Source organism: Micromesistius poutassou (assembly GCF_964030765.1).
Source record: "Micromesistius poutassou genome assembly, chromosome: 16".
Lineage (NCBI taxonomy): Eukaryota > Metazoa > Chordata > Actinopteri > Gadiformes > Gadidae > Micromesistius > Micromesistius poutassou.
Window position 1 is genome coordinate 8,518,801 of NC_140286.1, and position 12,092 is coordinate 8,530,892.

The 12,092-nt window shown below is 45.1% G+C and overlaps 1 protein-coding gene across 1 annotated transcript in view; it reads right to left on the minus strand.

Moving 5' to 3' along the window:
• The window catches only part of LOC311360410 (collagen alpha-1(XI) chain-like), an 84,659-nt gene that overhangs the window by 57,832 nt on the left and 14,735 nt on the right, over positions 1-12,092 (minus strand). Inside the window, exons 5-8 of the mRNA XM_084480483.1 lie at positions 6,784-6,912; positions 3,546-3,635; positions 2,962-3,057; positions 1-170 (exon numbers count right to left, since the gene is read on the minus strand). The exon at positions 1-170 is cut by the window's left edge and continues 157 nt beyond it. Of these exons, the coding sequence (XP_084336609.1) occupies positions 1-170; positions 2,962-3,057; positions 3,546-3,635; positions 6,784-6,912 (485 nt within the window). The remainder of the gene's footprint in view (positions 171-2,961; positions 3,058-3,545; positions 3,636-6,783; positions 6,913-12,092) is intronic.

The window sequence follows — 12,092 nt, forward strand, 5'->3', positions numbered from 1 at the left end:
GTATCACCGTCCACGGGGCCCTTGACCTCTTCCTCGGCGCCCGCGGGCCCCTTGACGTCCTCCTCGGCTCCCACGGGGCCCTTGTAGTCGGTTTCCGCGCCGGCGGTAGGCTCCGCCCCGACCTGCTCCACGCCGGTGATGTAATCATCGACGATCTCCTCCTCGTAGGTCTGCGACGAAGACGAGAGACGGCAGAGGAAAAGACACAGAAATTAGAAACAGCGGTTAACAGATGTCTAACCGTGCAAATAGAAGGGACTCGGGCGAATTAGCGTGCTCATGATTTCACGCTGCGATGCAAAGTGAAAGCATGAAGATCGAGACCTGGCTTCATCAAGACCACGTTTGGGCACCGACTGTATCTAACAAAGGGAGGAGTGCTCCAAAATGGGCTTCATTTTATTTCCTTTTTTATATCAATCGAGGGACAGGTCTTTTGAGTTAGCGTTGTTTTGTAATTTGACTCAAGCAAGTCTTCATCTAACTGTGAAGACAAATCACATCCAGCGTGTTTGAATTATTAATCCATCAATGTCCATAACAGGCCTTTCAAAACGATCAAACCCAGACACTTTTGGACAAAAAGTGAAGGACATGGTTTTAATTAATCCAACATTGAATCATCTGATTGATGCAGAGTAGACCTTGAAAAAGAAACGTATATACACCCAAACAGCTGAATGATGCCTGATTAGTGCACCTCTGTTTGGGGTTAGGTGGAGGTCAGTGTGAGCCAGCTGCTGGTTAGAATTGGTTGCAGTAAAACACTGAATGTTACTACAGGCTTCTAGCACGTGATTAGACTCATTGACATGAACAGATGTGGCGATTTTTACATTATGACAAAAACAACACATATTTTTGGGGGGCCTTTTCAGTGTTGAGGTGCTAATCCAGATGAAACTGAGTTAGGGTGTATTGTATGAATATACAAGGTTTCACCACCATGTCAATTTGAATTATTGGAAAAAAGAGTCACAAAATAGTCACAAAATAGAGTCACAAAATAGATATTTATATATAGAATAATAAAACACGTACTGTCAATTGCCCCCCCCAAAAAAATGATCCATGTACCTATTTCCCCCAAGGCTTGGACACATTTCTCAACAAGCCACAGAAGTTAATTTCCTTCAATGCGTAAAGCCCCAGTCTGATCCCAGACCTCAGGTAAACAATGTGTCTTTCCAGTAGCAATGAGTAAAACACTGAACACCATGAGCGACTTTCCATGTTCTGAACCGCTCATGAATCACACTGCATTTTTTATTTTTGTAAGAACCATCAATTATGCAAGAGCTGTCTCGTCTGAATGCCATGAGGCCCATCCAGCCTCTTCTCCTGCCAGTAGTCAGTAGTTAGTGGGGTTGCGGGTGCTACGCGTTGAAGTGGAATCATCTCCACTACCAGCACGCAACATTGTGCGATTCAACAGCCACGCATTCGACGAAAAAACAACGCTGATCCTGTTTGATCTGCGCGTCTGGCCATAAAACAAAAACACCCCCTTAGCTACATGGCAGTGGCGGAGCACACAAAAACACCACCTTCCCAACATCACTCAACGCTGTAAATGTGGAACGACGGGACTTGACTCGACTCTAATCGACCCAAAGTGTCTAAACCATCGCCATGTGGCACTGATCAGCCCCGCTCAGGTTTAAGGGGAGTAGTTCTACGTTTGGAGGACCAAGCCCACCCACCCAGATCGGTTTCCTTACAGGCCCTCGCGTTTGCCCGGATGGAGAGACAATGGATAAATGATGTGGAGCGATGGCTCTGGTTCCTGTCATATCCGGGGGCGATGTTCCCTCGTGAAGGCTGTCCAGAGTGCTCCATCACAGGGCCCTTCGCGGGCTGATCAAGAGAGCCCTTTACAATCACCGGGGCAGATGTTTGGTTGTTTCCCCGGTAAGCTCTCTCTCTCTCTCCCATCTAACCTCAAGGTGCATCCAGCCGGGCCATGATGTTTTAGTTTGATCCTCTAGATGTTCCCGATTATGTTACCGTATTATGTGATGGTTTACCACAAATATAAGACAGGATCTGCCAAATTTCAGGATATGAATTAGGGAATGGATGGAAGGGGGGCTCGGGGGGCTGTTTTATTTTTTTCCATTAGTTAGGGTTCATTAGATGACAACGTTTCCCCTCGTAGCCCCGCACCAGATGGGATTGTGTGCTGCATTGTTGTCGTGTTGCAGGCCCTCTGCTGATGTATCTCGCCAAGGAGATGAGAGGAGAGGTGGAGAATGATATTGTTGATAGGTTTATAAGTTTCTTTTTCATAGTAATTCATTTCGTATTGTCTACATTGTTGTTTCTGGTTTTTCTTAAGGAACAATTTATATCCAATGTCGGTGTGTGTGTAGAGGGATGGGATGACAGTATCTTGGAAATGAAAGGTTTTCCACCAAAAAGGAAAATGATGGGCTCCCAACAACAATATCTGCATTTGCTTGCAGAACTCTGGGTTCAATCTAAATCACTGGGTTTAGAGTGACTTATTTGTAAAAAGAAATAAAATAAAAAGAAATTCATATGCTGTTCTTTCTTGGTAATCCTGCTGCCAGTGGTTGACGAGCCATGGGATTACCGTGCAATATGAATATACTGTGTATATATATATATAAATATATACATGAGGGACATGTCTGGCATATACCACCTTCTGATAGGAGCTACCTAGAGTTTGGGCCATGCATACACAGAGATCATCCTCAATGTCGCCTCATGCCCGTCCTAGTATTTGATGGCACCGTCAGGGTTTTATCGCTCTACACTGGACCTATAAAGGTCGGTTCTCATTTCAGAGCAAGGAGATGATTTCAACCAGCTGTGGGCAACTTCACGTGCAGACACTCACTATGGGTGATTAAACACCACCTCATATATTCGGTACGTTGTTATGGTGCTGCATATTTTAGAATAAACAGTTATGGATCAGCTGGAGGTGCGTACCTGGTCGGGTGTGGTGGTGTCTGTCTGTGTGTCCGTCTGGCTGCCGTCCACGGTGCCGTAGTCGTACTCCCCTGTGTAGTACTCCTCCGCTTTGGTCTGAACAACGAGGGGGAAAGAATGTTGATTTTTGTTTGATTTTGCTCTCTGTTAGTAATGTTTAATGCTTTGTGTTTAGCATGGCTCATGCAATTTTACAGGCTCTTAAGCTTTGCCACGTGGGCACCTCAAACATAGACGAAGTGAGCGTCATTTAGCTCCAGAAATAATGACCTTTTATTGTACAATAAAAAATCAACTTTTATTGTACAATAAAAAATAAAAAGAGAGAGACGGCATGACAAACAACTAAATTGGGACCAGAAATAGATAAAAATTAAAGAGATAATGGTTGTTTATGATTTTGTGTCAAATGTGTGCATGTCCACCTGCTTGTATGCGTGTGTGTGTGTGTGTGTGTGTGTGTGTGTGTGCGTGTGTGTCTTTATCTGAGTCGGCCTCTATGCCTGCTGTGTGTGCAGCACTGCCTTCATACGATTGTATCCCCTCCACGTCGGCCATCTTTGTTTGAGCGCTAAGCCCCTTACCTCGGTCCGGGGTGGTTCAGTGGGCGGGGCCTGGCTGGCCGCCTCTCCCTCTCCGTACTCGTAGAACTCTCCGTAGTCATAGTTGGTGTACTGTACAGCCAGAGGAAACCATGGGTCAGGTTCTGCTTATTGTATGGATACAGGCAGTGGCAGGACATCCCAAGATGCACAGCGTGACATGAAAGATTTACGGGAGAGACTTTACCTTACTCAACCACCTTAAGCCTTATACCTAAACGTACCTAACCCTAAACTTAACCATCTCAGCTGTGTCTGTTTAGTCCCTCCCAACATTTCTGAGAAGTAGTTGAAAATATGTCTTTGTTTAATTCTCATGATGCAAGTCCATTCAAGTATTATAGCATGATGATGCACCAAATAATAAAATAAGGATCCTATTACGTAATTCAGCATCACCCCTATCAAGAACCCCCCACTCTGGATGTGCCCCCCCCCCCCCGTTAACTGCTCCATTTGGTTGCAGGTGGCAGCCAACTTCCAACCCGCAAACTTTTATTTGCATTCAACAGGATGTGGGAACAGGATTCATGTGAAATGGAAGGAAGCTCATCTGCCTTTTGAGCACACCAGCACACTCTCTCACCCCAGGCTGGGTTGTTAATAGGCGCTTGTTTTTGTTAATGACTGCCTGCATGCTGCAATAAATGTAAATATTTCACATTGAGGTATTGTCATCATTAAAAAACGGAAAAGGCTATGGGGCCCACAACCTCAACACCAGCCCACTCCTCTCTGTAATGAAGGCTGGGCAAAATGTCTGACGCCAGCCGGAGAAAGAGAGGCTGGGATTTAGAGGGTTATTACGGTGTTAAAGTTTTCTTTGAAAACAAATAACATTGGGACCATATGGGCCCCTTTGAATTGCCTTTGCTTGAAACTAATTGTTTGACATGACATGAGTCACATGTTAAAAAACTATGTAAGTCGTGATGTTTTCGTTTGGTCCTTTCAAGTACTGTATTAACAAGTAGCTAAATAAGTATTTTCTCTTATTTTCCCACTCCCAATCTTTGTTATTTTCAATGTCCCTCCTTGACATCATCCTCAACCGAAATCTGGACAAGCCAAAATAAAGATGAGGCAGATTAGATTCACAGAAATGTCCTCTGTTCGCTCCTGGGAGGAATATTAGCCCCAAATGGCAGCTTAACTCACAACATAATATAAGAGCAATGGCCTGGCTGGCCTGCCTGGCTTCTGGTCCAGAGAGAGAGAGAGAGAGAGCGAGAGAGAGAGCGAGAGAGAGAGCGAGAGAGAGAGAGAGAGAGAGAGAAATCAGAGAAAAGCTCAGAAAGAATGAAAGAAAAAAGGGAAAAGAGCAACGCAGAGCAAGAGAGAGATTTATGGGTCTGAGTTGCATGTCCACTGGCGGGAGGCCGTCACCGCAGGCTTGGATTGAAGACAAAAATACTGAAATTCACTCATGGTGACTAGCCCCCACCCTCCTCCCCTAACCTCAACCCTGACCCTCATCCCTCTGTCCCCCCCCCCTCCCCCTTTCCCCTTCCACTCTCCCCAGATAAAGTGCCTCTCAACCAACAGGAGGTATCTCCGGGTATATGTGTCAGGTCAATAGGGTCAAAGTCGGGAGCTCTTTGGATTAGAACCCCCACCTCTTCACCCCATTGTACATCACTCCCATCTACACCCCTACTGGTGCGCCGCCTTCTGGAAGGGATCTGCGCTACACGTGTCAAGGCGACACGGAGGGACGCCGAGGGTGCGCACTCAGCGCACCCTCGACAGACTTGGGAGAGCATCGGCCGGATTTACAGGCTTCCACTGGAGGAGAATTCCAACAGCTCCCCATTGTCCCGTTGCAGACGTCCATCCAGCTCCTCGTCTTGGCACTGGAGAGGAGCAACTGGCTGACTGGATGAGGCAAGATTTTCCAGTACCAGCATCGACAAAAACGCTTCCACAGCCAATATTCCCTCAGACTTAAAAAAAAAAAAGACGAGAATCGACTATCTTTTTTTTTTTCTTCCCAACGCTCTAGGATCTAGAGGTCTGTTTTTCCAGGTACGAGGGAGGGTTAGCTACAGCCGGGGAGAGAAGGGAAAAGCTTCAATTTCGCCTGGAGAGTCTGGAGAGCGCCTGCAGAAGTCGTTAGCGATATAAATCACGGGGCCACTCCGGCGGAGCCCCGGCTCAGACCTTCAGGCCGGTGAGAAAGAGAAAGAAAGAGGGGGAGAAAAAAAAGAAAAAGAAAATGGAGTTTCCACTGCTGTGAGCTCATCCGTTATAGAGTGGAATTCTGTAGGAAAAAGCGTTTGTCGGCCAGGAATAGGGGGACATGGCGGGGGCCGGCGAGGAACGGTATAGAATGGAGGAGCGGAGGAACGGAAACGGCAGACAGGATGCATTGTGTTTCAATTAAGAGATTAGAGCCCGGCGCGGTTCACCGACCGCTACGGTCCGCTGTTCCCTCGTGTTCCCGCCCTTCTCTCTCAAATGAGTGGCCTGAGCGGCCTATTTTTTTGACTCAGGTATACCTCCTAACCCCCTCGCTCCTTTTCCTCTCCTCCCCTCGCCTTAGTTGAACTCCTCTGCCAGTCTCCCTACCCGTCAATCAATCCGATCAATCAATCAATGGACTTTGCTTTCCTCAACTGGCCCTGCCCCCTCTCTCTACACATACACACACATTCTTTATTCCTGTGTGTGTGCTCCAGCCCTTCTCTTTCTGTCTCTTTCAGCCCTTCTGTTTCAGTCTCTCACACTTACTCTCTCTTACTCAATTCCATCCTGTCTCTCGACCACAATGTCTACTCCCCCCCCACCCTGTCCCTCTACCCCTCTCTCTCTTTTTCTGTACCCCTCTCAACTCCAACTCTCACTCCTGCCCCAACCTCCACTCTCACTCCACCCCTAAACCTCCACTCTCACTCCACCCCTAAACCTCCACTCTCACTCCACCCCTTAACCTCCACTCTCAATCCATCCCTTAACCTCCACTTTCACTCCACCCCTAAACCTCCACTCTCACTCCAACCCCAGCCTCCTCTCTCACTCCACCCCTAAACCTCCAATCTCACTCCACCCTGACCTGCTCCCAATACTTGTCTTTCCATCCATCTGTGCTTCTTTGGCACCACACATTCCAATGGCCAGGCCCCCAAACCCCATCTCCCTCGCCCTTCTTATCCCCCCCTCCCCCCCCCCACCTACACACCCACCCACACACCCTCTCCCCACAGGCCTTTGGTCCCCTTACCTCCTCCTCGGGCTCCTGGGCCTGGGGCTTGTCGTGGTGGCTGGGGGTCTCACAGTCGGGGCTGTAGTGTTCACAGTAGTCCTGGGCCGCGCGGGGGTCCGCCACAATCAGCAACTGCTGGATGTCCCCCTGAGAGAGAGACGAGAGAGAGAGAGAGAGAGAGAGAGAGAGAGAGAGAGAGAGAGAGAGAGAAAAAGCAAAAACTGATGAACACCAGGGGTGCAGATATCAGGACCACACACACAGACGCACGCAAGCAAGCATGTGCACATACACACACGAGCACGCGCAAATGTACACATGCACACACACACACATACACACACACACAGACCGGAGTCGGACCAGCTGCAGATAGGGAGCCCGGACCGACCCTGTTCCACCCCAGCAGTATGAGCACTCATCATCTGAATGTGATTCATGTTATTGGATTAAAGACGATCAGAGATGTCCATGTCGATAACTCAAGGGAGAGGCTCACACACCACTCTGCTGTTCAGCGTGATCCGAAGTGAAGGGTCTCAAACATGATGAGACGGGTAGTCAAACCACAGATTTGGATCTTTTTTTACTGTCATCACTTTTTGTGAATACAAAGGCGTTCTTGTTGAAATATGTACCACCTTGGAACACACATTGGAATCAGAGAATAAACCTGGGCAAACGCAGTAGTGCTGAGGCAGCCCCGGCAACATTTTAAATAAATATGGATTAAACTTCCATGTTGAATTAACAGAATCACGACAAACTGTTGTGTTTGGCAAAATTTGAGAGTAAAACGTGAAGAAAGGCAATTGAAGGGGTCAGGTCCAGGGTTCTTTGAGGTGTGTGTGTTCTAGTAACTATAAGTAAAAACAGTTATAACGGATGGCAAGGCCCGTTTCACAGCCCTGGCCCTCTTACCGCTGGAAGAATGAGAAGATAAATAACCAAAGTCTGTACTTATGTGAAATATCTGTCGGCCGTCTGTTTTTCATGAGCCTTTGGAAAAGGAAATTAGATCTCTCTCTCTCTCTCTCTCTCTCTCTCTCTCTCTCTCTCTCTCTCTCTCTCTCTCTCTCTCTCTCTCTCTCTCTCTCTCTCTCTCTCTCTCTCTCTCTCTCAGCCAAGCCAAGGAGCGTTCATATTGAACTTTTTTGCATGATCTTCTCCAAAGAAATGTCCTACCAGGAATCAGAAACTGCACGTTCTCTCCTCCACCGATGTGGAGAATATTTATGACGACCCCCAACCACAGAGTGGTTACCTCAGCCCACCTGAGTTTGTGGGTTGGGGTGGTGGGGATATTTTTTTCCAAACCCACCTGGGAATGCATAACATTAACTGAGGGAAAGGGGTCAGCCCCCCCTTCACACACACACACACACACACACACACACACACACACACACACACACACACACACACACACACACACACACACACACACAAACACACCAGGCAAATTACATGAAATGATTTATGCATTCTCTCTGTATTCTCTTCTCTGTTGACATTTGTGTTAAGGTTTGAATGAAATATATCTCTGAGGTTTTTCGCAGTTCTCCAGGAATGATCTATAGCAGTGTTTCACAGTCTGGAAAGGGTCAGGCAGCAGTAAATCAGCTGTCTGCCGTACAGTAAAATCCCTCTATTAGCAGAACTGGTGCCGCATCTCGGGTCTGTGTCTGTGTGTGTGACTGTGTGTGTGTGGGGAGGGAGAGGGGGGGGTGGGGTGGTATGTCCATCATGAAATGATTTATGTGTAAGAGTTAGCGTGTGTGTCTATGTGTGTGTGTGCCGAAAAAGTAAATTGATAAGAAACTAGTGTCTTCAAATCTCAACACAATTCCAGAAATGATTCAAAGTGATCGGCTTCACTATTCCATGAGTGAAAAAACAACTAAGTCAAATAAATACTGACAGAAAAGTATAAATATATATTCCTCTGCAGCAGGAGTGAACGAAACAGGCTGCTCTGTTTTGTGTCTTTTCCCTTGCAGATGTTGGACGGGGATAAACCCAAGAGATTCTCCAACCAAGCTAAAGGATGGATGGAGATGAGTCGGAGAGGTCAGCTCCCCAGCCGCGCGAGGCACACGCCCAGACAGCACTGAGAGCCGTCAGACTGACGCCCGGCCCAGCTGATCTCGCTCAGAGCTAAATAGCGATGTTTCAAATCACTGCAGCAGACCATGAAATCCAGGCAGCCCATGGCAGGGGGAACCCATGGTGTATAATACACAGGACCCTGGGAGATGTCCATCACGAGCACACTGGTGCTCGGAGGGGAAGGGCCTTTGTGATGATGTGAAGGATGTGACATGCATACATACTGACATACATGCAGACACACACACTCTCTCACACACACACACACACACACACACACACACACACACACACACACACACACACACACACACACACACACACACACTCATTCATAGTGTATACTGACATATACGCACACACACAAAGGTAAGCAGGCATGCGCACATATAAACCCTTTATCCTTTACCCCCCCCTCCCACACACACACACACACACACACGCATATGGCATAGTTGAGCCACTCCGAAAACCCAAGACAACTTTGATTAGACGCTGCTGGCTACTGCTGGCCCCAGATCTGAGAAACAATAAGCAGTCTCAGGAGTTTCCCTCAGTCTTGTTGGGATTAATGTTGTCATTAATGGAGTCTAGTGTATGGGCTGTTAACTCCCACGAGCATGACATCATCTGTTTTGAAGAGTGTTTAAAAAAAGGACAACAAATGCCAGACAAAGATATTTGATATATTAGGGGAAATTACAATCTGTAAATCTTGAACTAATATTGTTATTGTCAACACTGTAAGATGCTCATACAAGGGGCATACAATGCTCATACAAGGGGCTGTATGCCAATATTGTGATCATAGCTAAATGTACTATTTAGCAGATTGTTTTATACAAAGGGACTTTCTGTAACTGATATCGAAGAGATTAGGGCCTCTTGTTCAGAGTTGCCTTAACGTATTCTGCGGACATTGCGGTATGAACCCAATAACCTTTGGGCCTATCCTGCCCCTCTAAACAGGTAAAACATACTTGTGCTTGCATAGCTTTTAGCAGTTGTAGCTGAGGCACTGGTCACTGCCTTCAGAAACCACTGGTCCATGTTCATGTGTCTAGGTGAATAGTTTGTTATATCAATGTAAGGGAATAACAGACTTTAAAAAAATTAATAAAAAAATAAAGTAAGTGATATTCCTAGATTTGTCCTATTCTTTCAATTTTACTGTTTCATCTGTACGTACTTCAAATAATATTTGATGGTCACGTCTTTGATGTTCATTGCTCTTTGATGCAGTTGGCACTTCAAAGGTGCGTGTATTGAACGTATCTATTTTTGAAATGTTGAAAGGCAAGTTATAAACTAGGGATTGTTGCATGATTAGCTTAAAGCTACATCTGCCAATGAGATACAACATTTCATGGAATTTTCCAAACTATCTAAAGATATGTTGATCCTCTTAACACCTAGATGAATAACGGCGATAAAGAAAAGTCACTTGTAAATGACAGCATCTGATTGTGGTCCCGTCAAGGGAACCATCATTCCTTTGTGCTTTTTGACGGGGAAATTCAAATGAGACTTTAATCTTATCAAGGCGCGTTCTGAGAAACGCTGCAGCTGCAACGATGATTTGGACCGTTTTAATATACAGCTGGCTGTCATCATCATAGCAGCACAATTGCATTGGACATGCAATCTCATGACGTGGTGGTTTTCAGAGTAAACAAAAGGGTGTCAAAGATGGAACTCCAAAGATGATACCACCAGGTGACCAGAAGTACCAGGGGGGTTCAATTTTCCCCAGACTAAAGAAGTTCATGACAAAGTTTGACGTGCCAATAGTGATTCAGAGCCGCTCCAGGATGAAACTATGTTAAGAAGCGTATTTTCAGAAGCTCCAAGTGGAAAAAGCAGTCAGCATCGCTGCCATTATCAGCCAATTGAGTCCAAAGATTTGTGCTGTTTTAGTGCAATGTAGCGAAGGAATAACCAAAGAGACAAAACTCTGCTTTGCAAAGTTTGATATTTTTTTCATAACTCAGACCTGACACATTTTTGTATGTAAAAAACATGTAAAAAAGAGGCAGAATTTAGGGAAAACTGCATTGAACATTTCTCACGTTGTATCAGCCATGGGGAGAGACCAAGACTTGCTTGCAAACAAGAGGAAAAGATACAAGCAAGCAACAACAACCACAAGAACAAAGTAAACAATGTCAGAAAAGCATCGGGGGAAGAGATGAGGCAGCAAATGAGCACTGTACTTTTCTTATTGTATCAGTTTCAAACACTTTCTGTCTGCCAGGATGATTCGTCCAAATCCTGATTACCATGACAGAAACATAAAATGCTGCAATTTGTTCTACATTTTTCAAATTCAAACTCATATAATCAGTTTTGATATATCTCTTTGGTTATTCCTTCGCTACATTGCACTAAAAAAAAAAAAAAAAAAAAAAGAAATATATATATATATATATATATATATATATTTTAATGATCAATGGATAGTGTGTGGATATATGGATATATATGGATATAATGGATATATATATACATTTTAATGATCAATGATAAAATAATTTTACATGAAAAAATGACATTATTATATAAAATTACACATGGCATTTATAATGGCATTTTTATTTGCCTCTCGTCAATTATATTCAGATGAATTATGTGTTCACTTTAGTCTACCAAAGGTCTGCTCCAAATAGGACTGCACATATCAACACCTCCATTCTCAGAACAGCAGATAGCTCTCACTTCTGTTTGGTATTTTGAGTTTGTTTTTAGCTGTCTGGCACCTTAAACATCTGGTACTTTCCTAAATTGGTCCCCTTTCTTCGTTTACTGCATTTTTTATGTGTATGTATACACAAATGTGACATGCTTGTAAGCAGCACATCCTTCCTCCAACTCCTTCTTACTGTTAAGAACGTGTCATAGCAGGAAGAACGAGCTAGACGACAAATTTTGACCCAAAAGCAGACAAAAGCAGTAGAAATAAGAAGAGATAAAAAATAACAAGCTCCAGATTTCTTCCCAGCTTTCATTACTGACAGACTTTGTGGTGAGGTTTGACATTCAAGTTTCGCTTTAAGTAGTGGGAGAGACAAAAATCCGCACCCATTGAATATTAATGCTTTTCTTCTCACAGTAGCTCCAAAAATTGTGCAAACTCATAAATTTTGAATCCCTCATATGCTTATTCTCTGTCTCTGTCTCGCTTATGCTCTGCAAACCTACCTTCCACTCTTTGCATGGAA